Source organism: Odontesthes bonariensis, chromosome 9, assembly GCF_027942865.1.
Source record: "Odontesthes bonariensis isolate fOdoBon6 chromosome 9, fOdoBon6.hap1, whole genome shotgun sequence".
Taxonomy (NCBI): domain Eukaryota; kingdom Metazoa; phylum Chordata; class Actinopteri; order Atheriniformes; family Atherinopsidae; genus Odontesthes; species Odontesthes bonariensis.
The window spans coordinates 22,717,816-22,744,438 of record NC_134514.1 but is presented as its reverse complement, the minus strand read 5'-3'; the positions used below and the strand labels follow the sequence as shown (position 1 = coordinate 22,744,438).

General features: G+C 41.2%; 2 protein-coding genes across 2 annotated transcripts in view; one reads left to right on the top strand and one right to left on the bottom strand.

Moving 5' to 3' along the window:
• egfem1 (EGF-like and EMI domain containing 1) overlaps positions 1-26,623 on the bottom strand; it is a 65,454-nt gene that overhangs the window by 7,376 nt on the left and 31,455 nt on the right. The window contains exons 9-31 of the mRNA XM_075474453.1: positions 26,396-26,518; positions 23,713-23,850; positions 23,446-23,568; positions 22,906-23,028; positions 22,521-22,751; positions 22,267-22,395; positions 20,800-20,928; positions 19,748-19,876; positions 15,478-15,612; positions 15,012-15,146; positions 13,871-13,996; positions 13,399-13,530; positions 11,775-11,903; positions 11,525-11,656; positions 11,022-11,150; positions 4,764-4,892; positions 3,892-4,020; positions 3,292-3,420; positions 2,986-3,114; positions 2,650-2,778; positions 2,416-2,544; positions 1,198-1,329; positions 17-145 (exon numbers count right to left, since the gene is read on the bottom strand). Coding sequence (XP_075330568.1) covers positions 17-145; positions 1,198-1,329; positions 2,416-2,544; positions 2,650-2,778; positions 2,986-3,114; positions 3,292-3,420; positions 3,892-4,020; positions 4,764-4,892; positions 11,022-11,150; positions 11,525-11,656; positions 11,775-11,903; positions 13,399-13,530; positions 13,871-13,996; positions 15,012-15,146; positions 15,478-15,612; positions 19,748-19,876; positions 20,800-20,928; positions 22,267-22,395; positions 22,521-22,751; positions 22,906-23,028; positions 23,446-23,568; positions 23,713-23,850; positions 26,396-26,518 — 3,078 coding nt within the window. The remainder of the gene's footprint in view (positions 1-16; positions 146-1,197; positions 1,330-2,415; positions 2,545-2,649; positions 2,779-2,985; positions 3,115-3,291; positions 3,421-3,891; positions 4,021-4,763; positions 4,893-11,021; positions 11,151-11,524; positions 11,657-11,774; positions 11,904-13,398; positions 13,531-13,870; positions 13,997-15,011; positions 15,147-15,477; positions 15,613-19,747; positions 19,877-20,799; positions 20,929-22,266; positions 22,396-22,520; positions 22,752-22,905; positions 23,029-23,445; positions 23,569-23,712; positions 23,851-26,395; positions 26,519-26,623) is intronic.
• On the top strand, positions 16,426-19,605 carry LOC142388880 (EH domain-containing protein 2-like). The gene is made up of 6 exons (XM_075474452.1): positions 16,426-16,719; positions 16,838-17,014; positions 17,526-17,623; positions 18,050-18,462; positions 18,549-18,713; positions 18,812-19,605. The coding sequence occupies exons 1-6, from the start codon at positions 16,499-16,501 to the stop codon at positions 19,373-19,375; spliced, it is 1,638 nt and encodes a 545-aa protein (XP_075330567.1). The 5' UTR covers positions 16,426-16,498; the 3' UTR covers positions 19,376-19,605.

Sequence of the window (26,623 nt, the reverse complement as noted above, 5' to 3'; positions counted from 1 at the left end):
AAAAAGTTCAACTTACTTGAGCTGCAGTCAGCTCCAATGTAACCAGGAGGACAGTAACAAGTCCCAGTTCTGAAGTCACAACGACCACCATTGATGCAGGTGCACCTGGATTTGCAGTTTGGTCCAAAAGTGCCTGCTCGACATCCTGGAAACCCCAGCGAGAGAAGAGGAAGAAAAGGAGAAAGAGGGGTAATTCTTAATGTCAATGAGAATGTCAGTTTTATCCATAAAGCACTTTAAAAACGAGAGTTGCACCAAAGTGCTGAACAGCAATTACACAAAGGCAATAAAAATATCATCCAGTATAACACAACGGGTGATCAAATGAAGACAAAAAGTAGTAAAAAGCATTCTGTAAAGACACAATCTTATTTTATGGATAAGATCAAGGTGTGAAGTTTTACTCGAGACAAGTGCCAAGAAGAAGAGATGGATATTTAAAATCTTCTTAAAAGTTTCTAAAGTTCCACAGATTAGGAGCAGCCGCTGCAAAGGTACGATCACCTCTATGTTCGTGTTTAGATCTTGGAACATCTAACGGCATCTAGTTTTGGTCAACCTCATTGTTCTAAATAATCTATGATAGTATAAAAGTTTTCCAAAGAGGGAGAAGCCAGACTTGTAAAAGCCTTCAAAACCAGCAATTAAATCTTAAAATCTATCCTATAATGAACAGGAAGCCACTGGGTAGAGTTGGCCTCTCTTTCTTGATCAGCTACAATTTGCACCAAATGCATAGAGATGAATGATTTGTACCAACATAGAAGGAATTACAAAGACCGAGCAGAATTGAAATGATGGCAGAAATGACTTTAGGAAAGCGACGTTGCTTAATCTTGGCTAAAATTCTCAACTAAAAAAGCTGCTTTTGACAACTGTTTTGTTGTTAAGTAGTCGGGATGTTTGATCCAGCTTCAAAGGTTGGATTTATTGCACTTGAAAAATAGGGCAGGCAGGTTAGCGGATCTTTCAGTTTTACGCCCTCATAAAATGCAGAGTAAACAAAAGTGAACTAATGTTTTCACATTAATGTTTTTGGCATTCATGGAAATTTCCAAAGCAGGCCAAATGTGTATCTATGTACCTAGCTGATTATTTCAATGAAACTCACTGTTTAATAAGAGACATATATTCACGCAAGTCTTGTAATATCTTATAAAATACATGCAGAGAGAAGACAATTTACAGAAAACTTACGAAGCTCACATCGTGGCCCGTAATAACCAGGTAAGCAGCTACATTTGCCCGTCACAGGATGGCACTGCTCTTGTACTCCAGAACATTGACACAGCCGGTTGCAGTTTTGCCCAAACATGCCAGAGGGACAGGCTAGGATGACACAATCAGAATCATGTGGCATCATATATGTATCAGCAAAAAAACATCAAAGCATTTGATTTCGAGGGAAAAGAAATCCTTGAGACTTAACTGCACAGGTGATATCTTTCAGTTTCTGCCCGTATTTATTTGCTAAATTTGCTAAATTCCAAATATCACTGAAAAAACAGTTAAGTGTCGTTGAGTGAAACTCCAACAGTGCGTTGAATTATCACAATTTACAGCTATGCATAGTTTTGCAGATAAGGCCTTAACCATGCACACATTTGGCAGCTTGTGGGAACAAAGACACATGCCATTTCCCTTTCCTCTCTCAGATAATCCCACAAACATACTGGGACATTCAGCATTTGACGGGTAACAAAACCAACACTCCCAACAACTTTCCCTAGTGCCCAAAGCCAGGCGGACACAGAGGGACATTCTTTCACACACTCTCTCTACATCCATACATATACACTCTTCACAATAATGAATGAAGTCCCTGGACAATCAGTCATAGCGACCAAGATGAATCTGTGAACCAAACATGTTTGTGGGTGAGACCACAGCACTCAGCGACTCAGTCAGGCAGCAGCAGGCAGCGTGGGGGACAGATAAGAAAGGACTCCAGACTAAAGAGGCAATTACGGTGCTGTCATTATGCATGTCTGCCTTCCAAAAGCCCTTATCCGCCGCCGAGGAGACAAAAACAATGCCTTCTGTTTTACTTGGCAACTGGTGTGTAACATTTATCAGATGTCTGGGGAGTGTGTGAGGAGAGGAAGGGAGCTGAGGCTGTGAGAGGGGTGGGGAGGAGCGGAGAAGGGCTGATTGGTGAAGCTGGTGGTATACAGCCCTACAGGGTGTGATGTAAATAATGAAACTTTCTAATACAGTCCTTTGATAGTAAGGGTCTCCTGCAAGAGTGGAGTGGATTTGCTCGAATGTAGCAAAAACTTGTAAACTCTAGTCTTTCACAGCAGCATTAAAGAAGGAATTTATTCAAGCAGTATAGAGAGAGCAATCAACTGCTACTCACTTTGCCATTAAAATAAATTTGCCTTGCTGACACATACTTCTCCTTGGTGTTCTTACTTTTCTCGCAGCCAGGCCCAGTGAGTCCAGCTGGGCAACCACAGCCCCCAGTCTCATGGTGACAGGACACCCCAGTCTGGCATTGACACTGCTGGGCACAGGAAGCACCGAAGAACCCGGGGAGGCAGGCTGACAGTTGAAACACACAAGCAGGAACATGCAGTCAGTTTACCCTAATGTTCCGTCCTGCCACTTTCATTCAGTCGAAATCTTCCAGCTTCTTAATGCACTCACATTTGTCACACCTGGCTCCTCTCCAGCCTGGCTCACACTCACAGCGGCCCGTCACATGGTGGCAACTTGAGCCGCGGACACAGTCGCACCTCTGCTCGCAGCCCTTCCCAAAGAATCCCTCAGAACAGGCTTCAGACAAAACACATTCGTGGTCAGCATACATCAGAGTCGAGGAAAGAGGAAAAACTTACTTATTACAATTTCGACTGTTCCTTCACAAGTGTCGGAACAAGTGCAAAATGTGTGAAGAGAGGCTCGTGCACACATCCTCAGGTCTTTTTTGTTCAATCAATATGTTTTAATACAACAATTCTGAAGTCAATTTTAAGAAGGCACCTGACTGACAGAGCTCTCCAATCCAACCAGGCGGACACACACACTTCCCTGTCGCTCGGTCACATCTCCCTTCATTGGCACATCTACAGGTCTGGGTGCAGTTCTCTCCATAAAGTCCTTCTTCACACTCTAGGAGGGAGTGAAAGGAATTCACTTGACAAAAAAAATGACTTATCTCAGGAATGGAAACGTTTTACAAGATGCTGAATTCTTAAAACATCTGGACAAAATCAGGAGAACATCTATTTTTAAAAAAAGGGAGAACTTCCTTGCAGTGTAATCCATAGTTCTTATAGTAGAACTCACCAAATTCACAAGCAGCTCCAGTCCATGCCGGTGGGCAGGAGCAGTGGCCACTCACGCTATTACAAAAACCTCCATTTTGACATAGACACTGGCCGTAACAATGTTCCCCATAACGTCCTGGAGGACAGGCTGCACACACACACACACATACACATGCATGACAGAGTATGTCGATTAATAAAATAAATGGCTCACAAAAGTATGACAGAATATGTGTAAACTGGAGGCAAAGTTGCAGAATTCAACAGTTTTAAGATTTGCAATAGAGCCAATTTGTTTAGCCACTTTTTGCTCTCCAAAACATGGCAAACATGCTCAAAGATAATTGGTCAATATCACAAAGGTAAACCAGGAAACGACAATTTCAAGTTTTATTTATTTAGGAATTTTGTAGGATTTCAAAAGTCCATTTCTATGCCATATGACCCCGAGTCAGCATTTAAGACTGCAGCACGTAATTTCAAAAAAGTTTAGTGGAGAGTTAAATCATAAGTTTTAAAAGACTTAATAATAAACCACGCATGTCTCTAAAAGCATGAAAGCTCTCAAACACTGCAGTAAAGTTAGTTAACCCGGTACTTTATCACTTTATCAACTCACGCAGTTGGCAGCTGACTCCAGTCCATCCGGCCGTGCAGCTGCATCGCCCTGTGACGTGGTCACACCTGCCTCCATTCTGACACTGGCAGATCTGACTGCACTGCTCTCCAAAATGACCCTCTGGGCATTCTGCCCACATGAAAAAACACACAGAGGCATAATAACTTAACAAAACGTTGACACAACACAGTCAGTAATAGCTTCGATTGCGCTATTGCACTGCACCGACCTCTACTGCAAATGTATGAGAGCAGTGGGCTTAAATGATATTTTTAGACATCATGGCTTTTAGAACACATATTGCAAACTTCTCATTAATGATCAAAGTTCAAAATGACATTTGGAGTCTAAGAGGAAAATGCGCTAATGACAGAGATGGGCCATTAAGTCATGCTAGTGGCTTTCTGCTGACTCTGGCTCTGGTAGTTGGAACCACAAAATGGCTGTGGCATGAGGAAAGTCTTGAATAAGGCTGCGGAATGACAGACTAAGAACTTTAGTGGGCATTTCACTGGCTTCATTAAAACAAAGGCATGAAATCCTCAAGAAACTTTAGCATGAGAACACTGATTGGTTAGCTACTAAAAGACTCTTCCAAGCTATGTTCTCCTTTCCCCTGATGTTGATCTCTACATACATGTGGGTGCATTTATCCAGAATAGATCTCAATTAAACCCTGTGTGCCAGAGGGCACTCTTGTCCTCCCCCCTTTCTCCTCCCCTACGCATCCCTAAAAAAAGTCATTGGCACTGTCTGATTATAGAGATAATTGTTCACAAACACATCTTAGTTGTGTTTAAGGAGAGGATGTCGTGATGGGCTGCAGTGAGGGCCTCCCTCACACCCTGTTTTAATGATGTGGCTTACATTACCCAGAATGCAGTGTGGTCCTGCCCAGCCGGCGGTGCATAGGCAGGCTCCTGTGATGTGGTGGCAGCGGGCACCGTTCCTGCACTCGCACATCTGGCCACAGTCAAGACCGTAAAAGCCGTCCGGGCACACTGAGGGCCGAGATAAAACATCCGACTGGTTAGAACTGGCAGCTTCACAAAAGAGGAGAGGAAAAGGTTTGGATGCCAACCTTTTCATGTCGTTCTTTCTCTTCCCGTCCCCTACTCTCACTCTCCTCCTCCTACTTTCCCTCTCTGTGCTGCCACCCTCCCAAAAATACCAATATCAAATTGCAGTATCACGCTGCGGCTGCTGCAGAGCGTCTGCGTTCGTTAAGTCAGCTCCTGTCCCACACATGTGTGGTGGATCTGGGCCACATCAAAGTTTATGGAGGCTCGGAGGCCGTTCCCTTTTGGGGGTAGAGGGGGCACAGAGAGCCGGTAAATAGAGCACCTGCTGTGTCCACAGGCCCCACCAACACACAGCATAACAAAGCCCGGTTACTGTGCTACACACACACACACACACACACACACACACACACACACACGTACACACCTACACAGTTGCTGTTGATGCAAGGCGATGTCAGTGTAAGGGTCTGTTTCCCATTCTCAGGGAGAGCCAAAAACACAGTTTAAGCTTGAGTATAGTTAAGTGACACTCACTGAGTTTGGTAAACAAAGCGCCTCCTATCCAGAAGAAGCTAGCCAGAGACTGTGGGATGAATGAGCCTTTCCACTACTGGGATGTAAATATTGTCTGTAAGCATGACTTCACCAGAGCAGGAAAGAATGACTGTGTTTATTCACAGCCTAGTTTTTGATCACTCAATTTGTCACTCTGGAGATCACAGGCTAACTCGAGCGCAGTAGCTATACTTTGCCTAAAACAAAAACCCCTCCAATTCTGGTCTTTATTTATAGAAACACAGCTCATGTGTGCCAAAGCTTAACTAACTGAATGACTCTCTTCTGTTTTCTGTTGCAGAATCTGAGCACGGAGAGGGCTTCAAATGTGTCCAAATTATCTCAACACAGCGCAGTTTCTCGTTCTCATTTATGCTGCATTTAAATACTCCTAATTACATCCTAAATGTCAAAGGGTGTTCCTTTACAGTTAGTGCATCATAGTCTCCTCCTTCTCTTCCAAATGATGATGCTGTGCACTCCTTCCTTTCTGCCTCAAGGCCTCAAAATGGGAAAAATATCTTTGCTGCTCAGCAGTTTCTGGCATGCCCATCACTGTGTTCCCACGCTGACAGCATGACGTCTTTGCTTGCCTCTGTAGTGGTTAGACTGCAATGTTATTAAAGCTAGCCCACTGAGGATGCTGTCATCCTAATACAGCTGTACATTAACTCAGTGGTAGCACTGTCGCTGGTTTATTGTCTGTTGTTTATTGTTATGATAGCGCTTCCTGACACCATGGCAACAAGCTGGCCTGCAGGAGAAGAACGCTCTAATATGTCATTTATCTGCCAGTTGAACAGTGGCTCAACACATCTCTAAAGCTAGAATATTATAAGCAAACATTACTATAAAGGACAACCTCTATACTAAATCTTCAGGCAATTTGCAAAACATAATACAGCCATGTGCAAAAGAAAGCACACCTTTTTTTGGTTGTTTTATGTACCAGTAAACAACAACAACAAAAATCCTCTGGTCCTTCCTGGCTTTTAAATTAGGTAAATAGCTAAAATGTGTGAAAAATATGCACATCCCATTATTCAGTAGCTTGTTAAACCACCTTTAGCAGCAATAACCTCACAACAATAATTCTCCTGCATTGTTGTGGAGGGATTGTGGCCCCCTCCTCTTTACAACATGGCTTGAGTTAATTGAATTTGATTTAATTTCTTTATGCACAGATCAATTAATCACAGCATTTCACTCAGTTTGAGGTCTGGACTTTGACTGGAATGTTGCAGCGCCTTGATTCTTTCCTTTTACAGCCATTCTGTTGTACATTTCTTTCTGTTTTGGGATCATCGTCCTTTTGCATGACCTAATTTTGGCCAATCTTTAGCTCTCAGATTTCCCACTTGACTCTGGAATGCTTCAATTAACAAAGGAGTTCAAGGTGTGTGACTGCAAGGTGTCCGAAAGGGTGCACAAATTGTCAGCCGCCCTCCACCTTGCTTGACAGTTGGTATGAGGTGTTTGTGCTGATATGCAGTGTTTGGTTTTCACTGTGCATTATGGCCAAATGTGTCCACTTAGTTCCAGAAGTCTTATGGTTCGTTCAGATGCGACTTCGCAATCCTAAACTGTGCTGCCATGTTCTTTTTAGAGAGAAGAGGCTCTCTTCTAGCAACAAAAAGTCAAACTTGATCAGCCTCTTTCTTATTGTAGTATTGGGACTTCCACACTGTCATCTGTCTTGAATAGTTTCCACTTGCCAAAAATCTTTCTCACTATAGAACAATGGACTCTAAATGGACATAACATTCCCAAATTGATGGGCAGCAACAGTTCCCCCTCTAAGATCATTGCTGATGTCTTTCCTCCTCGGCATTATGTCAACACAAACCTGAATGGTCCTGACCAGCAATCTGCCAAAACGTTTCTAGAGGTGCTCACAGTTGCTGATGATCGATTAATCAAGCTTAATTGTTATGCAAGCATGTAGTTAGTTTTCACACACTGCTACTACTGAATGAACAATGACAAGCTATAACATATCTTATATGGGTTATAACGATCTAACTATAAGACCTGTTAAGGACCAGATTTTAATCACGTCCTGATATGTAAAAAATCTGAATTCAAAGAGGTCCTTTTTTCACATAACTGTATATTATTTGAACATGACAGCAGGGGGTAACTGGTTTCTAAATAAACCAGAGAGCAGCAATCTGTCATCTGATATAAGCGCATTGTCTGCTGGTGTTTGTAAACGAGATTCATTGTAAACGCAGGGCACAAAGAATTGAGCAGACCACCACACTCACAAACACACACACACTGTGCCATCACTGAAAGGCTCCATCTTTAGACTAAATGAGCTCTTTAAGACAGCAGGATTATTTCCAGATCCCTGGTTGTGTAAGAGCCACTGCTGTCAGCCCATAAAGTTGGTCCAGGGACCACACAGCCGGGGAGAGCGCACCACAGAAATAAAGCGTATAGACAGAACATAGAATAGAACTTCCTGGTGCCACTCAGGGTCTTTATAACAACTAAACAACCCAGTTTGCCCAACAATAATGCGGATGTTCAATGCTAGTCAAACCAGAGTCCTTTCTATTGCAACCAAATGAGCTGTTTTGAAGCAAACATCAAAGACGTAAACCAGCATGATCCCCGTTAATTGAAGAAGTGGTGTGCTGGACCCCAGTCAGCACAAAGGCCTCTTTCCTCCAGTAATAATTGAAAAAAAGTTTAGCATCAATGCCAGCACCACAACAATGCTTTTGGCATAGTAATGAAGCATCTGAGTCCTGTGGAAACAGTTATTTCTATGAATAATGACATATAAGCTTTAAGCCACGGGTGTATGAGAATTGTCCACGAACAGTAGTAGCAAGCACTGCAGTCAAGGCATTTCTTTCCGTTTTAATTCTGAGAAACAGACGAAATAAAAAGATCTGGACCTTCTCACGGCGCAGGCCTCTTTCTGACTCCCCTTGAAGGAAGAGGCCCAGCAGAAGACTAAGAAACTGGACACCTCGGTTTAAGGGGAACGAGCCTTAAAAAAATGAAATCTGGTCAGACCGATTGCCCCATTTCCACAGCAGCGTCCAATCAGAGTGACGACTACATGTGAGGCCATTACACTGTTATGACTAAGCATGTGAAGCTCTGTTCTAGTGTGACTTGGCTCTGATTTACAATGCCCTGTGTACTACGGAGGTGGTATGAATTTCTAGGCCTGGTAGTGAACTCACAGTAAATCGTATAGCCTGTAATAACACAAGGACACTTCAAGTCAAAGGACTATAATCAAGAACAAATCTATTACATTGGTAAAGCTCTTGGACTGTTGCAGTTCTGGACAAACGTCATAATGATGAGATGAATAGTTACATGAAGGCTTTGCTATGGCAGGGTGGCTGCATAGACACACTCCATCTATCCCAGAATGACTCATATAAATTACATCTTGGGATTTGCGTGGTTTCAAAAAGGTTTCACTCATAACATTACACAACCAATGTGGTGATTCATTGAATCCGTATGAAGATCCATTGACTTAGTGGCAGAAATTAGAAAATCAGAAAAATGTCCTGCAGCTCCCTCTAGTGTATCAAGAGTTTAACTGTAGTAATGATCATGCTGAGCAGTATCAGCTTAAGTGGGCCTGAGGTCTAAAAATCTTAAAAAAGATCATCATGTCTGATAAATATTTTGTATTTTGCAATGTCACAGCTTACAGTGTCATCAGTATTTGAACCTTTATTTATCATACAAATCCAACAAATATTGTCAGTGTGTTTACAGACCAGCTTAACTGTGTTGAAAAAACACAAGCAAATTCTAAATTTGACACCAGCAACACACTCAAGAAAAAAAAAAAAAACTTGTGAGAGAGGCATGTTTACCATTGTGTTCTGTCACATGGGCTTTTAATTAAACTTTTCTAGCCATGCAGGAACTGAGGATATAAAGTTTCTGACTTTTGCCAGATGACTCTATGTCTATTTATGCTGAATCAAATACCTCAGCTGCTTTTCAGTATTTGGTCTCCATTGTCTGATTCTCCTGGTCACAGTGCACCATACATTTACAACAGGAAACATATCTTGTCTGCAGGCAGGCCTGTCAAACACACCCTCTGTGAGGTCTGATATCCAGCAGAAATAAACACGGACCTCTTGGGGGAAAGACTTAACCTTGATGGAAGCATATGTCTCTCCAAAATTCCAATACGAGCATCATCAACCTACATACATATGCAAGCCATCCATGCCATGTTCACTGACACGCTCTCATACCATCACAGATGCTGGCTTTTTCATCTTTCATTTATATCTGTTGGGATGGTCTTTCTTTTTGGCACAAATAATTCTTCCCCCAAAGCAGCTTTAATGTGGACTTATCTGACCACAGAACATGTATCCACTGTGTCTGTGTCCATCTGAGAGGAGCTTGTTCCCAGAGAACTTGATTGTCTGTATACACCAGCAGAGTGTGTGTTGTGTTTTCTCAGGTCTTCCCGCAGCCAAAAGTGGCTATATTGATCATATTGGCATGGCAGTTTGGCTGAGGAGTCAATGGTAACGAGCATCCCGACATTAATGAACTTTTCACAAAATTTTGCACTGTAGATTTTGAAAGACCGAAACCACCCATCCTTTTTTTTGGGAAGACTAAGCTTTTGGTAGACGCTCCTTTCGTAGACAATCCTGATACCCTCACCTGTAACCAGTTAATCTTTCTTCTTTCTCTCCGGGTACTCCGGCTTCCTCCCGCAGTCCAAAGAAATGCACGTTAGGTTAATTGGTGATTCTAAATTGACCATAAGAAAGAGTGTGTGAATGCATGGTTTGTCTTATTTGTCTCTGTGTGGCCCTGTGATGGACTGGCGACCTGTCCAGGGTGCACACCGCCTCTCGCCACAGGCAGCTTGGACAAGCTCCAGCCCCCTGCGACTCTGAATTGGATTAATAGAAAATGGATGGATGGACAATGAAGTTGATCAGTGAACACAGTTAAAACAATTTGTTTGGACTTAGTAATGGTAGAAGAGGTAATAAAGGAGAGGATCAGTAATAGTGAGCGATAATCCTGGGTGACCTGAGCTTTTAGTTGGAAGAAAACATGAGCAAAACTATGCTATCATGTGAAAAAGGAGCGTAAACCCCACAGAAGGTCATCAAAGTCAAGTACTTTATCTTCATCTGTAGGCAAGGTGTGAAAAAGGATCAATGGATTTCTTGTTCAACTGTAATGAGAAAAGTTCCCAGTTTCCATGTCTTTGCTTTTCACACAGGTGTATATGAACACAGTTTTATAAGTGAGAATAATAATAATAATAATAAGACTTTGAACATATTCACACTCATATACCCTCATAAATACACAGATTAACATTCTCACTCATCTTTGTTGAAAAGAAACCAATGGTCACTGAATCATTCTTTCACATTCATGTGCGTATGTACAAAAAGTTAAAAAAAAAAGGAAAGAAGTCAATAACATTTTAGAGATGTGGAAGATTCAAGTGGGGTTCAGTGACATCAAACATAACAGACAAGATGGAGGTGCTTCAGATTTCACAAAAAGTTTACTTACTTTTTTCACAGAAAGTTCCAGTAAATCCAGGGGAGCACATGCAGGCTCCACTCACATGGTCACAGTGGGCTTCGCTCTGACACTGGCACTTCTGAGCACAGCCGTGACCATAACTGCCATGAACACACTCTGTGAAGGACAGCGTGTGTAAACATATCACAGACATTCTATTAGAAAGTGTATCTTTAGCAGCATGACACCAAAAACCTTAACTTATTAACATCTAAGAGCAGAAAAATGCAACCTGTAAAAACCTTTTATTGTGTGTTACACCATGTTCAGTGCCAAAAAAGAGATGACATCTATAATTATATTGTATATCATAAGTACTGAGATTCATATTAAAAGTTGTGCTTAAACATAAAATTAAATATCCAGAAAAGTACCTTTACTATCATAAACTAATTCAAAAGACGCAATATCTACTGTCACCCCAGGGTGGCAGCATTCACTAAAATATGTACTTGGAGACTCTGATATTACACTTAAATACATAAACTTACTGTTATCACAGTGGTGTCCGGTGTAGCCTGCCTCGCACACACACTGACCGCTGACAGGGTCACAGCCAAGAGAATTGCTCTGGCACTTGCATCTGGTGATGCAGCCTTGGCCCCAGAAACCAGACTCACATGCTACAACACACAGGAAGCTGAAAGTTAGGTATTGAGTTTTGATATGCTGCATCATTTATTTCCCCTTCTTCTCTGTGAAATTGTCATTTATTTGTTTTTCTACCGAAGGAGTTCTTACGTGTTGCACAATCATGGCGTCTTCTGCCAGGAGGACAGAGGCAGAGTCCGCTCTGTGGGTCACAACTGACGTCAGGGTGGCAAGAACAGCGTGTTAGACAGCCTGGTCCATAGTACCCTGCGGAACACCCTACATACGACAGGCAATTTATCAGAAAACATTCTCCTTTTCGGTTGAATCAAATTCACCAAACCAATACAATTCCACAAAAATCCGAGACTGTGTACAATTTAAATACAAACAGGATCCAAAAATGTAGATCACTGAAACCTTACTTAATTGACTTAATTGGAAGAAAGATAAGATATAGAAAATATATCATCTTTGGCTCATTTTTGCTTATGTCGAAGATGATGCCAGGAACTTGTTTAAAAGATGTTGGATCGGGAGCAAGTTAACCACTGTATTACATTGGCTTTTATCAAAAGTGAAAAGCGTTCCAATTTTTCTTGACATAGGATTTCAGCAGCTCAGAAAGCTTGCTTTGTCTTGGTTTTTACTTTATGAAGCTCCAAATGCTTTCAGTGCGTGACAGACAAGACTGCAGGCAGGCCAGATCGACACCCCGACTCCTATACTGACTACTATTCCTATATCCGGCTACTATAAAGCCACGGTGATGTAACATGTCAAACAGTGGTTTGGCATTGTTTTGCTAAAATAGGCTAAGCATCCTGTTTGCCTGGATGCAAGCATGTGTTGCTACAAAACTTATATCTTTTATCAAAAATTGAAAGCCATTCCATTTGCACTAGTGCATCCCCATACTTTCACAGAAGCAGCCTTTATACCCACTTATGTTACTGATAAGTTTCCTAATAACCCATTTAGCTTTGAGATGTCACATTTAGTTAATTAATGAGCTGTTTTGATGCATTACACAAACTTTCCAGTCTTTTGTCGCCAACTTCTTTAACGTATAATGCCAGCATGAAATTGAGAGTGAAAAATGACAACATGTTTTGGTTTCAGCCTTTGGAATGTTGAGTTTGAATGACTTTCAAATAATTGAATTCTGTTTTGAGAAATATTCTACAAACCCTTCCACTTTGAAAATGATGCTTCGAGCAGATCAGGTCGGAGCAATTGGAGCAAAGAGTAAGACTCGGCCATTTAACTGGGCCGCTGTCCTTGTCCCAGCATACATGCAACGAAGCAAAATTGAGTAATTGACTTCAGAATGTGCTGCTCCACTGTAGACTGTGTGAGAAGTTTACGACATTCTGCTGTTTCTAACTTTGTCTGGAGGAAATAGTCACACATGTATGTGTAGTCGAATTCTCCACGCAGATCCCTTTGAATTATTTAAATTATGATTTTGTCAGATGACGTGGCGGTACTAAAATCACGATTGCTTTAGAGCAGAATGACAGTCTGGGAATGCTTTAAGCAACCGCAAGTAGACACTTTATTCTTGATTGGCTGATTTTCGGCCACAACTTCTGATGCCATTTGACAAATAAACAAAAAATATGTGTATGAGAGCAGCTTTACTGGGAATTAGGAACAATATTTGCTTGGACATGATTTTTGGCTACGCTTACTCATATTTATGGCAAGTAAATCTTATACTTAGGTCTTAAAAATGTCTTCTGTTCTTAAAAAAGAATTCATGCAAACTGACCTTTTTGGCAGAAGTTTCCTGTGAAGCCTGGCTTGCAGTTGCACAGGCCGGTTTGCTTTTTGCAGGTGCCGCCATTCTCACAGTTAGGACAAGAAGACTGACACTTTAGCCCCCAGAATCCATCAGGGCAGTCTGGAAAGTATCAAGCATCTTTCAGATTATTTGAGCAGTAAGCCACTTATGTTTGTTTTTTTTCACTGCAAAGTCGTAAAGCCACTTGTGCCTAAATAACTTTTGGGGAGACACGTATGAAAAAAGGGGGAGATTTCTCACTGCGCAAGTTAAACTACAAGGCACATGTCAAGCTGCTGGTTGGTTTGGAATAGAGAAGCACAAAAAGCACAAACAACATGGTTTTCCAATGAGCTAAAGAAATGGCAAGCTTTTAATGTCACTGAGTTCAAACTGGACCTTGGGGGATTGTGCTCTCACTAAGAATTCTCATCAAATGACAGTGTTACAAAATAAATACCTTCCTGGCATGAGTTTCCTGTCTTCCCAACAGGACAGATGCACTGTCCAGTTATGGGATCACAAGGAGCTCCTTGGCAGTCACAGGTCAGATGACAGTTCTCGCCATAGCTTCCAGCTTGGCATGCTAGTGACAGAAAAACCCAAAGAAATTAAAAACAGAGATAGAGAGGTCGTGGCGTAACATAAGAAAAAACACGAGATGGGATTACACTTGACTGAAAAAAATGGTTAAGAAAGAGAACTGCTCATCTGAAGCTTTATAGAAATGCATTTATACAATTTCTGCTAACAGCTTCGGGAGCAGTAACTAAAGTAAATGGGCCCTGTCATGACCTGACCTGCAACTTGAGCTGAGCACAACACAGAAAACATAAGTTACTCTTTATTTGTCTTTGACAAACTTAGCAGGTCCAGGCCTGCATATATACGTACATACTGTAACTCTACTGTGATATCAGAGAGAAGTTTTTACCAGATGACCATTATTCAGCATCACTTTAGAGCACAGCACAGAGGGTTCAACTTTTCATCAATCATCAGAGTAAACAGCCAGAGGACACCCTGTTGTGCAGGAACCTTTATATTTGTGGCTGTGCAGTTTATAATAACAAGAACACCTGCACTGACCAGGTGAATTCAAGAAAAAGCAATCTTTGCTTCACCAACTAAATCCATACAATCCATCAAAAGTAGCACGATATGAAGAGAAGAAAGAAGAAAGATTTATTTGGAAAAATAAAAAATGCTGTAAAGGTACAACATTTTAGAAACTCATTCATAACCCTTTCTTTTGCTTTGTGTGGAACGTGGTTAATCAGAAAGGGCACACACTTACAGAAGCATAAAGCATGCAAATAACCACATATATCAACCCAAATCAACATGCCAGCCCACACCCAGACATGTGACTACAGACACCTGTATATTTCAGTGGAAAAGTTATGACCACACAAGTTCACTGTGACTCACTCTCAATCTTTTTGCAGGATGTCATACATCCACAATGTGTGTTTGAAACAGTTGAAAAACTGAAAATTATTATAATGTATGAAGTCACTTGGCCAAACATCAGCTTTTGTAAGTAGTTATGTTCGTAAGATTATGCCCATAAACAATGTATTGAAGCAGTTTTGTCTCACCCAGCTGACACTGAGCTCCATGAAAGCCTGCAGGACATTGCTGGCTGCACTCTCCAGTCCTGGGGTCACATGACCCTCCACCTGGACAGTCACATGGCTGCTCACAGCCAGCACCAAAAAAGCCTGGATCACATTCTTCATTGGGACATGGGGAGGATTAACATGATAGAAAACATTCTGCAGAGGTTTGTCAAATAGACAATCATGTCATTTTACTTCATTTAGACCATTATATCAGAACAAAGGTTTAAGGAAACAGCTCCCTGTGCTTTTCCCCTCAGTGGTTGACACAACTGCAATTACCACAACAGGTAATACACTTGGAACTTCCAATATTTGAAACTGCCAGCACAGAAACATTGCCTCTATATCAACCTTTAGCCGAGTAGTGCTAGCTGTGCAGCGCAACCTGAAAATGTTTACAGTGTAGATAAAATGTACATGTAATTTTGTCAGGCACTTATACCTTTCTCACACAGCAGACCGTGGTATGCAGCCTTGCAGAAACATCTCCCTGTTTTGGGGTCACAGCCAGCAGAATGTTCACGAACGCAGTCGCATTCCTTGGAACAGCCGGCTCCGTAAGCCCACCTGGGACAAGCTGAGGGATGGACATGATTAGTTTAAAAGCAGAAAAAAAAAGGCATGAGGTAAGCTGATGTATGACAAAGGTTGCTCGTTTGTGTGTTATCATATCGAAAATATGCACAAGTTATATACTGTTGTATAGCAAGCTGCACAACTTACAGCATTGCTGCAATGTATAAACTTTATCTATTTTTTTTTCTAGGTTAGGCTAGGAAAAGAAATTATCTTGGAAATTTTTGTTTGTTTAAGTTTAGGTGGTAAGCGAGAAAATATGCTGAAAGGAAACCCTCTTGACTATCAAATTACACTTTAGAATGAGCATAACAAACACACTGTGTTATTACAACGTCGGGCTTCTGCCAATCCAAGTCACATGATCACTGCTGCTAGTTTTACCAGAATTACTTAACTTCACAGAAATTGTGATGCATCGTTCCTTCATGTATTTGTGCTCTTAATTTCCTCCAAAAATCTGAGCTCAGAAAATGATTAAAAGTAACATTTGAATTGTTGCAAACATTGTGTTTACTTTTCTTCAAACGTCATCTCATACATAGCAACAAGAACTGATAGATTTTAAGGCGTTTGCATGATTTTTAAAGCTGAAAACACAGCCGCCTCCCCAATCACTGCGGATGAATCCAGCCAAGATTGTCCCTGCTCAACAACAAACACTGAACTGCACTCCACCCTGTCCCACTCGACACTGGTTTTATGTTAGGTGCAGCTGCAGGCTCTGGTTACACCCTCTCCACCCTCTCAACGTCCCGCTGCAGGATGGAGCAGACAGCTGTGAGAATCTGATAATATTCCTTGTGCACATTCTTCCATCCGACAGTTTGGTCTTTGAAGCCTGAGCAGCTTCCACACTGAAAAGCCAACAGCGAAACTTCCACACCATGTCCTTTCGGAGGTTTAGGAGCACCCCTAAAACATTGGGGGACGTCAACGTGGTGACTGAGGAGCTGAAAAATCTTTATTACAAGAGGTTGCTGCCAATTGAAAGACACTATTCTTTCCATCACTTTCATTCACCGAGCTATGAGGATGCAGATTTTGACAACAAACCAATGGTGTTGGTGATGGGTCAGTACTCAACAGGAAAGACGACTTTTATCCGGTAAGAGTCATAACTCTTGGCATTTAAAATTATTCAAATATACTGTTTGTATGTATTAAGCAGTTAAAGTTAAAGTAAGGCTGCTGGTAGAGGTGGTTTGTACCATGTGCATTCTCAGGTATCTCATAGAGCAAGATTTTGCTGGCAGCAGAGTGGGACCGGAGCCAACCACCGATTGCTTCACTGCCCTCATGTATGGAGAGGATGAACAAACCATACCCGGGAATGCCCTTACAATGGATCCAAAAAAGCCCTTTCGCAACTTAGACCCTTTTGGGAATTCATTTCTGAACAGGTGAGGAAAATCAGCAGGCAAAAGTAGAGACAGACTGTGGGGTATGCAGGGAAGGAGGAGTTAAATCTGCTATGTTCTCATCTTTAGAAAAAAAAGCAACCCAAATTCCAAGTTGGAATGCTGTGTAAAATGTAAATAAAAACAGATTTGAAAATCTCAGAAATATAGATGGACAAAAAGAGAGCACCTTAAAGAGGCAGAGTCTCTTTGAAGTGAAGATGGGCAAAACATTGAGGATATGTTTTTTTGCAGGCAGCAATGTAAAATTGTGGAAATTTTTCATATTCTATGGTCTATTGTATATAATATCATATATATTTTGAAATACATTTAATACAGATTTTCAACTTTTTTGGGGCGGTTTTAAGTTGGAACTTTCTCTAATTCCTTTTATTCTGGTGTAATCTGAAGTATGTGCCCATGATATGCATCAGTAATTATAGAAAGGCAGACTTTTATAAAAATGGCACTGCAATGAATTGCATTTAAGAATCTTTTTTCTTCTTTGAAGGTTTCAATGTGTCCAGATGCCAAATCAACTTCTTGAGAGTATCAGTATAATCGACACCCCAGGCATCTTAACTGCTGCTAAAAGAAAACTAAGTCGAGGTAAGATTTAATGGTTTCTACATTGCTTTTCAATGTCTGAAGGAATCAATAGGTCTTTGCTTTAAGATAATCAGTCTTAGACTGTTAATGTTGGACTGCTTTGCTACTGTCAGGGGTGTTTAAAATCCTATGGGAGAGGAGTCAAAGTAGATGCAATAAATCAGTAATAATCATCCCAGCATTAGTTCCTCACTTGAAATCCGGAGCACAGCAGAAGAAGTAAGATAACATTGAACATAGGAGGAGACAAGCAGGAACTATCTGTCTTTATGAAAGCATTTTTCTATGGGTGTAGCTGAAATGGCTTGAAACCAGTGAGGGTCACTGGGAAGTGTTACATATTCCTCTATGCCTGGAGGCAACGTGGCTTTCCCCATTTCTCACAGCGCTAATGAAAACCCTATGTTTTGGTTTTTTTATCCACAGGCTACGACTTTCCAACAGTGCTGCGCTGGTTTGCAGAGCGTGTGGATCGGATCATCCTGCTGTTTGATGCACATAAACTGGAGTTCTCCGATGAGCTCACCCGGGCCTTTGGGGCTCTGTGCGGCCATGAGGACAAGTTGCGTGTGGTTCTCAACAAAGCTGACAGGGTGGACTCTCAGCAGCTCGTGAGGGTGTATGGCTCCCTCATGTGGTCACTGGGGAAAGTATTTCGAACCCCTGAGATCCTGCGGGTCTACATCGGATCGTTCTGGTCAGAGCCGAGGCAGATGTGTGACCACTACCACCTGATAGAGCTGGAGGAGGAGGATCTGCTGGCTGACATAAGAAACCTGCCTCGCAATGCTGCAGTGCGCAAGCTAAATGATCTGGTGAAGAGGGCACGCTTAGTGAGGGTAAACAATCCAAAAGTATTCGGTATATATTCACAAATCCAACTGCTGTTGTTGTGATCTTCGTGTCTGATTTGTTCCCCTGTTAGGCTCATGCACACATTATCAGCTATCTAAAGCAGGAGATGCCAACAATTTTTTGCAAAGAAAGCAAGAAGCACAATCTGATCTACGAGCTTCCTTTAATTTTTACCAAGATCCAACAACAACACCGAGTCCCTGCTGGTGACTTCCCTGACTGCACCAAGATGCAGGTCAAACCAAAAGTTTTAACTGCTGTGTAAAAAAAACTCATTTAATATTCTTATTCATTGTAACATGTTGAGTCTCATATAATTGCATTCGTTTTCAGGAAAAACTTTTGGGTCAAGACTTCTCAAAGTTCAAGACACTGAAGTCAAGTCTAATGGCCTCCTTGGATAAATTGCTAACCAACGACATAGCCAACCTGGTCCCCTTGCTCCAACAACAAGAACAGATGAAGAAATCTCTGCCCAGCGTCTTGGATGGAGAATTTTTGGGAACATTCAGACGTGAGCAATTCCGCGAAGATCCCTTCAAGGACATCCCGAAAGATGAAGAAAGCAGCGATGCAGAATTTGATGAGTGGATTGTGGAGAAATATAAGCCTAAATACGATGAGATTTTCAACAACCTAAGTCCACATGATGGTAAACTCAGCGGCCCCAAGGTCAAAAAGTGGATGACATCCACTCTGTTGCCCAATTCTGTGCTTGCTCATATCTGGAGGCTGTCTGATGTAGATGGGGACGGTATGCTGGACAATGACGAGTTCGCTTTGGCGGTCCACCTTATTGAAGGAAAACTGGAGGGCTACTGGCTACCAAAAGAGCTCCCCTCTCACCTGGTGCCACCATCCAAACGGTTAAGTACAGCGAGCGATGCATCGGAGTAATCATATCAAAAGGAGACAAGGGACTGTGGATGCATTTTATCTAAAAAATGTACAAAAATGTTCTTTATATCAAAATCTGGTCATAATAGTTTGAGGTTTTACAAAAAATTATTTGCCAACCAGATCATATTTACACGATCACACTATTATCTACTGTGTATGTAGATGTTATCCCACGGAAGAGGAACAGTCATTTTACAAATTCCATAAAATTACATTTTACTTTCACTGTCTCAAATAACTTTAAATGTACTACCTTTTGTTACTAATGAAATTAAACTTGTAATCAACCAGAGTTAGTAATATTTTATTCTCCTCATTATCATTAATACCACTAGTTTGCCATTTGTATTCTTGAATTTTTTTACTCACCCAAATGGCAAAAACGACCATACAGCCCTGGAGAGCATAGGCAGGCTCCAAACAAACGATGGCAGGGTCCATTGTTGGGGCAGTTGCACTTTCTTCTACAGTTCCTCCCGAAAAAGCCTCTATGGCAACCTGTGAGCAAAACAGCTTAAGAGAACTTGCCATACCTTAGGGTAAGATCCACGCTTCTTTAAATTCAAACCCAACTTGAAAGACTTTTTCCAAAAAACACTGAAATATTAAGATCAATGAAAAGGCTTGAAAATCATGTAAGTCCAAACTTTAATTGAAAATACAACAACTCTGAGCAATTCTAAATTTGAAGCCAGTCACAAATTTCCAAACAGTTGGGACAGGAGAGTGTTTTGCATCATTCCTTTATTTAACGACACTGTGTAAGTGTTCAGGAACTGAGTTTTTTCATTTATGACGTGAAATGTTTTCTCATTGAGGCTTTCAACCGCTCAACAGTTCAGGGCATTCATTGGTGTTGGCACTACATTGCTGAAATAGGTAAGACCTTCACTTGACAGCACTAATAGTTCCCTCACAACTGTGCAAATTTCCTATGCTGCACACTAATGCATACTATACTATAATGCGAGCTGATAGCAAGCCACATGGTCCAATAAAGACACGGCATTCATGTTTTACAATCTGTTTCTTTTTAACCACTTTTATGTCTTTTGTTGACCCTGTCACTACTATTAGGGAACAAAATACTGGTGTTTATTTCCAAAAAGTATGAAAAAAATCTCTTTTTATCATTTGATGTCTCATGTAAAAAAAAAATGAAGATCAAACAAAATGTCATTTCTTTCTGTATTCATTTATGTCTATACTTTCAGATTATCTTCTTGGCCCTGCTAAAAGTATTCAATCAAACAATTGTGGTTGGATAAAACCACTCTTGATGGTTAACCACAAAGTCAAATGGGGCCTTTGAGATGTGACAAGCAACCAAGAACCAGGTGGCTGCATTTGTGTGCGTGTGTGTGTGTGTGTGTGTGTGTATGTGCGTGTGTGTGCGCCTGTTGGAGTGTGCACAGACAAACCATCTTCGCAGAGCAGGCCTTGTACCCCAAGAGGACACAAACACTTCCCAGTCACAGGGTCACACGAGCCTCCATTCTGACAGCGGCACACACTGTTACAGGCCTGCCCATAGCTCCCCTGCGGACAAGCTGGGGAGACACAAGTAGGAGAATTAACTCTTTAACAGATGCACTATGACTTTATGGATCAAACTGTGGGAACTTCTCTGATGTCAAACACAACAGAGGAAATAAATGCAGCCAAGGCGATGGTTTCACCATCTATTCTCTATTCCCCTGTGGTATATGCTCAATTGACTGTTCTAATCTCACTGGCCTTGTTAGTAATTGTGACATGAACCAGCTGGCTGTTCAGGATGTGCTTAAGTGCATCATTCCAATAAGTCTGCTTAAAATCCATGGCACCAATCCTCACACAGTTTAATGTCCTTCCAAAGCAAGATAGTTTAAACTGAACTACATGGTGTGTGTAATATGAAAAAAATAATTAATCAAAACACAAAGGAAGGAGCTGAACCATAATATAGGGGACAATTCTTCTTCCTTGATTGTTGTAATTTGCTATCCGTGCAAAGACTAAGTGTTATATCTTGTGGCCAACATCAACATATGGTCAGAAGGAAACCAAGGATCGCCAGCCGTAAGGACACATGTCAGGTCAGGTGAAGTCACAGACCACAGCGGTGTGGCTTTTTTTCCTAACAAACCGATATGTTGTTGCCTGTTGCAGCCTCTTTACATCAGTCCACACGGATGTCTGGACCAGTCACCTTCAGGGTGTGCATCTGAGCACTGCAACCTCATGAGTGAGTTTCTAAATGTGACAGATTGGACTTGCACTCCCATGTGGCCCTCTCTTCAAGGCCAAAGACCCACATTAATCACAGAGCTGCATTGGAATAATAGAATCTCTCTCTCTCTAACCCAGCAGTGGACATCCTTGGCCTCGGGCTGTGGTCTTGCTCTGGGTGCTGGCTACAGTCCAGTAGCAGATATATTGATTCCTCTGTGTCCTGGAGCCCATAAACCATCCAGCCACATACACACAGAAGAGCCAACAGGTTTTTATACATGGTTCGATGCACATAACAATATGATATGAAGTAATATCAAAACAAAAAATAAATTTAGGAAGGAAATATTTTGTGAAGAAACCAGTTCCATATGCAAGTTTGGTGTAAATGTAAACAGGTTGCTTGATTTTGGCACCAATGGATGGAGCCAAAATTGCTGTTTTTCCTCAGTTACAAGTCATGCAAACTAATAATAAATGGTTTGCTGACTAGTTTATATTTAACTAATAAATATGAGAGCCAGCTTTTATCCAGTTGTCAGCAAGAAGGGCAATAAGTGTATTTCTCAAAATGTAAGAAAGTATTTACAGAACACACTTGAAACACTGTCAGCAGTTAGTGTTAAGAGTTTTATTTCTCACAGTCCGCCCACAGTTATATTACCTATACTCACTCTCATTACAGATGATCCCTGTCCAGCCAGGTGAGCAGTCACATCGGTCCCTGCTGTCACTACACACTCCATTCGCACAGTCCTCACAGCTCACACTGCAGTCAACCCCAAAGGAGCCATCTAGACACACTAAAATGGAAATGGTAAACTCAGAACAAGTTTCCTGGTTTGAAGAATTACAAGAAAAACAATAAAATAGTATCTATTTGAGCAGGCACACACAGCAGTGTCATCATTCATGATTTTTATTGCACCTATGTGGCTGTCCATTCTCAGCTCTCCTCTGCGCTCTCTCTGGATCTCTAACTCTTCCTCACTGTCACTTCCATGATGGCCATCATCATCAACGCTATAATGGGAGCGCAGGGCTGCTGTGTACCGCAGGAGCTGAGGAGCCTTGCGGAACAGCAGATCTGGTAATCTGTCAGCCTCCGTCTCCTCTTCCTCTTCCTCCTCTTCCTCTTCTAGTTCTCTCTCATACAGAGCTAAACAAACACACCCAGTACAAAGTTAGACTCGTGCAAAAAATGAAGCTGCATCCATTTGAAACTCTGACTTGCCTCATTTCTGCTTGCTGTGAAATGAGGCAAATCACTGTTTGCTGAGCAGTATAATTGCTTCAATACAAGTGTTGCTCACAGATGCAGGAGTGCTGGTCCTGATCCAGGCGGAAGCCCAGTCGACAAAAGCACTCATATGTTCCCAGGGTGTTTACACAGTAATGTTCACAGCCCGACGTCTCGGACAGACACTCATCAATGTCTAATGGAGAAAATGGGAACAAAGCACATGTCACAACTCAGGCACAGCATGGCCACAAGATGCAGGTTAAACATGATTTGCAACGCATACGTTTAATGGCACAGGTTGTGCTGAAGTGAGCTCAGGTGTCTATTGTAAGATAAAGGCAAGACTTTTGTGTCACAGGATCTGCATTTCATTCAACATCTTCCATTCTCCTGGCACTAGTTGCGCCAGACTGCGCAAAGTTTGCTTCCTCCTAAGGAAAATGATCTGTTTTCCATCTTCTGCTATGAAGTGGCCTTGAAAGGCCTAATTTCTGAGCAGTGAGCTAGCAGATGTGCATTGGGAATTTGTGTGCGGCACAGCTGTACCACAACACAGAAAACACTAAAAAAGGATCAGTTAGATAATCTGCTAACAATCCAGCGCTCTTACCATCACAGCCACAACCGTCTGGGTTTAGTCTGTGGCCAGCTGGGCAGCTGCACTCATAGCCGCCTGGATAGTTTCTACAGAAGTGGCTGCAGCAGGACTCCTCATTGACACACTCATTACTATCTGAGGAAAGAAGAAGGTGTTGATGTGTTAACCAGAATGAAAAAAGCTGAAGGTTTGAAGCTAATATATAAATAAAAGTCGAGAAGAAATTAAAAAAAAAAAAAAAAACTAGGCAGTATGGTTTACAGACAGAGAAGCTCTCACCTACACAGGTCTTCCTGTCTTGGTCCAGCTGGTAGCCATGGTTGCATGAGCAGAGGGGGCCGTTGGTGGTGTGTTCACAATGATAAGAGCAACCTCCGTTGTTCTTCTCACAGCTATTCACGATCTCCATCTCAATGCCTAAAGGTGGGAGTCAGGTCAGGCAATTCAAATAATCTATATAGTACATTTAAAAACAACAAACATCAACCAAAGTGCTGCACAGATACAGATCGGAAGGTAGAAAAACAAATAAAACAGTATAAAACAACAACAAAAAACTTTTAAACAAATAATGAAGTCAATTTTATTCAAATTTATTAAACTAACAGCTAAAAGGGTGATATTAGTTAAGATTTTAACTCTGTTACTGAGGAGGAGGCTGTTTTCCAGTGTTGGAGCTGCAGGTGAAATGGTACAATCAGCCTGATCACAGGGCTGGGTCTTTGTACAACTTAAAGCTGCTGATTCAATGGCCCTGGAGTATGATCTGAACTATAAGAAAGAAGCAGGTATGACAGATAAGTTGGTGGTAGACCATTCAAACACTTTTATCATAGCCAAAGTGGCTAATCTTGAGTTTCCGGGGTATTCCCGGGGGGGCCCTGAACAGTTGGATGTTCCAGTCACAATGATAGGTTTCTGTTCAGTGTGAACATGTTGAATATGTTCTACACTTATGACTGCGCATCATCAGGATTGCATTAGATAAGACAGATGCTATCACCTGAATGAGTTCCCCTGTTCCAGATGGTAAAAGATGGTTAAGATGACACCCTGACAAGTTCTTTTCAACTCACATTCATGAAATAGCAAATAACAGCATTTTTTGAAAAGGGAAAACAGACTCTATAGCCACCTCGTCAGCCAACGACGTGGCTGACGAGGTGAAAAAAAACGACAAGATTTTTTCCAAGAGGACAGACGAGCACAAAAATGGCTGCTAAAAGTAAAGAAAGAGAAAATGAGTCTGGTAAATACTGCGAAATCACTAGTCACAGAATGCCTATCAAATGTCACTTGACAAAGGGAAAAAATAGACCAAATCTTTTAGAGATTTAAAATATTAGCTGCATGTGCAGTAGAGTGTTCTCTTTATCTGATGCTTTTTGTAGCCTTTAAGCAGCAAATAACCCAGTCCACACTGAGAATAATGATGACCCAGAAAACAGTTGTGAGGACTCTGACTGCTGAGGGAACAGGAGGGATACAATGATGAGCAATATGTGGATATAAATTACTGCTTGTTTAGTAGAAAACAAACACAAACAAGGTGCACATATGGAGTCACCATAAATTCTGGACTTTCAGAGGTTTCTGACCCTTACATTAAAGATTCAAAGGACAACAGAGGTCTATCATGTTCATCAGAATGAGATCGAGCCCAATTAATTTTATTTGTCAATTTCACATATATAAATTCAATGTGCTGCGTTGCAACTTTGATGTACTATCAAAAGTTGAAGCTGTTACATCAGTAACTCACTGGCTCAGGAGCACTTAGTGACCTTTATGTTACTGTGTGCCGAAAAGGAAATATTTTTCTGCCAACAATGCAACGATAATAAATCACGTTGCAGGAATGTGCACCCTGGTTAAGCTGAAGTAAAATAGTCGTTCTCATTCAAACTTAAATAAAGCCAACTAATAAAACCTGCAAGAGAGAAAGAACCGAGCTGTTGTTTAATTTGTCTAATTTCCTCTTCATTGATAAGTAGTGGGTTACACATGGGCTTTTTTAGTATTATTTTGCCTACAAAGAGCCATGCTTTTGTGTAATCTTTTTAAGTGGTCACAGGCAATAGGATTTCTGAAGGTCTTTCAAAGTTTTCCTTGAGACGTTGGCTCACTCGTTTTCATTCCAGTCCAGTGGAATAAAAAACATTGAATACAACTCATTCAAAGCAGTTTATTTAAGGGATGAACCAGTGTTGTGTCTACACAACAAGCAACAGCCAACTAAGCAATGAGACTTTTTTCTTAAAATAGTATCTTTTGGCATTTTGTCCCTACCTGCCGGTCACAAAGACATTGATCACTGGTTCTCATCTCTTCACTTACATCTACTAAAAATGCCAAAGATAACACAGTTTGACTGGCATAAGATTGTATTTTTGATCCAACAAAGAGATTAAAATAATTTCAGTCAACTCGACAATTGGAAGACAAAAGAAGGAGTGTCTGGCGAAAAAAAAATCTTCCCCAGAGCCCAGACATTACTCAACATTACTGAAGGAGTGTGGCATCACCTTGACAGAAAATGATCCAAAAACATTTTTGAAAGTCCTACAAGAAGCTTCAATAACTATTCCTGAAGACTACTCAAAGATATTACATTTTAATAAATCACTGCATCTCTTTTCATTTCCATGGTAGCACATAAAGAAATGAGGGGTTGCTCAAGACTTGATCGGTGCTGTACGCTAGTTGTTACAGGCTGTAAAAATAATGTTTTCGTTTTTTCATTTTTTTCACACAGGTGAAATGTTAATCGTATATGAACAAATAAAGTAAACATTTCTGAGAATATCTACAGCTTTGCTCTCAAATGTGTTTTTTCCATGCACTTTTTGTCACTTCATGTCACATGTTTTGTTTTTTTTCCCCCTAATGTTAAGTAATTAAAAGACTAATATTAGGAAGAAGATTTGAATTTATTGATTAGATTTATACTGTTTATACTCACGATAGCACTGCTTGCCATCAGCACCCAGTTCAAAACCTGGATGGCACACACAGCTAAAGGAACCCAGCATGTTGACACAACCGTGGGAACACTTGGCAAGGCTGGAACTGCACTCATCGATGTCTATGGGAGACAGATAAGAAATCATACAGAGGTGCATGTCCAAAAATTAAAAATACATGAACAGAGACAAATTGTTTAAAAGATTTATCTGCCTCACGAAGTTGC

Bases quoted from the DNA above. Each gene is read 5' to 3' on its own strand.
- LOC142388880 (XM_075474452.1), top strand. From the start codon at position 16,499: ATGTCCTTTCGGAGGTTTAGGAGCACCCCTAAAACATTGGGGGACGTC. The intron at 17,015-17,525 runs GTGAGGAAAATC...TCTTCTTTGAAG, and splicing joins GGGAATTCATTTCTGAACAG to GTTTCAATGTGTCCAGATGC. The intron at 17,624-18,049 runs GTAAGATTTAAT...TTTTATCCACAG, and splicing joins TAAAAGAAAACTAAGTCGAG to GCTACGACTTTCCAACAGTG.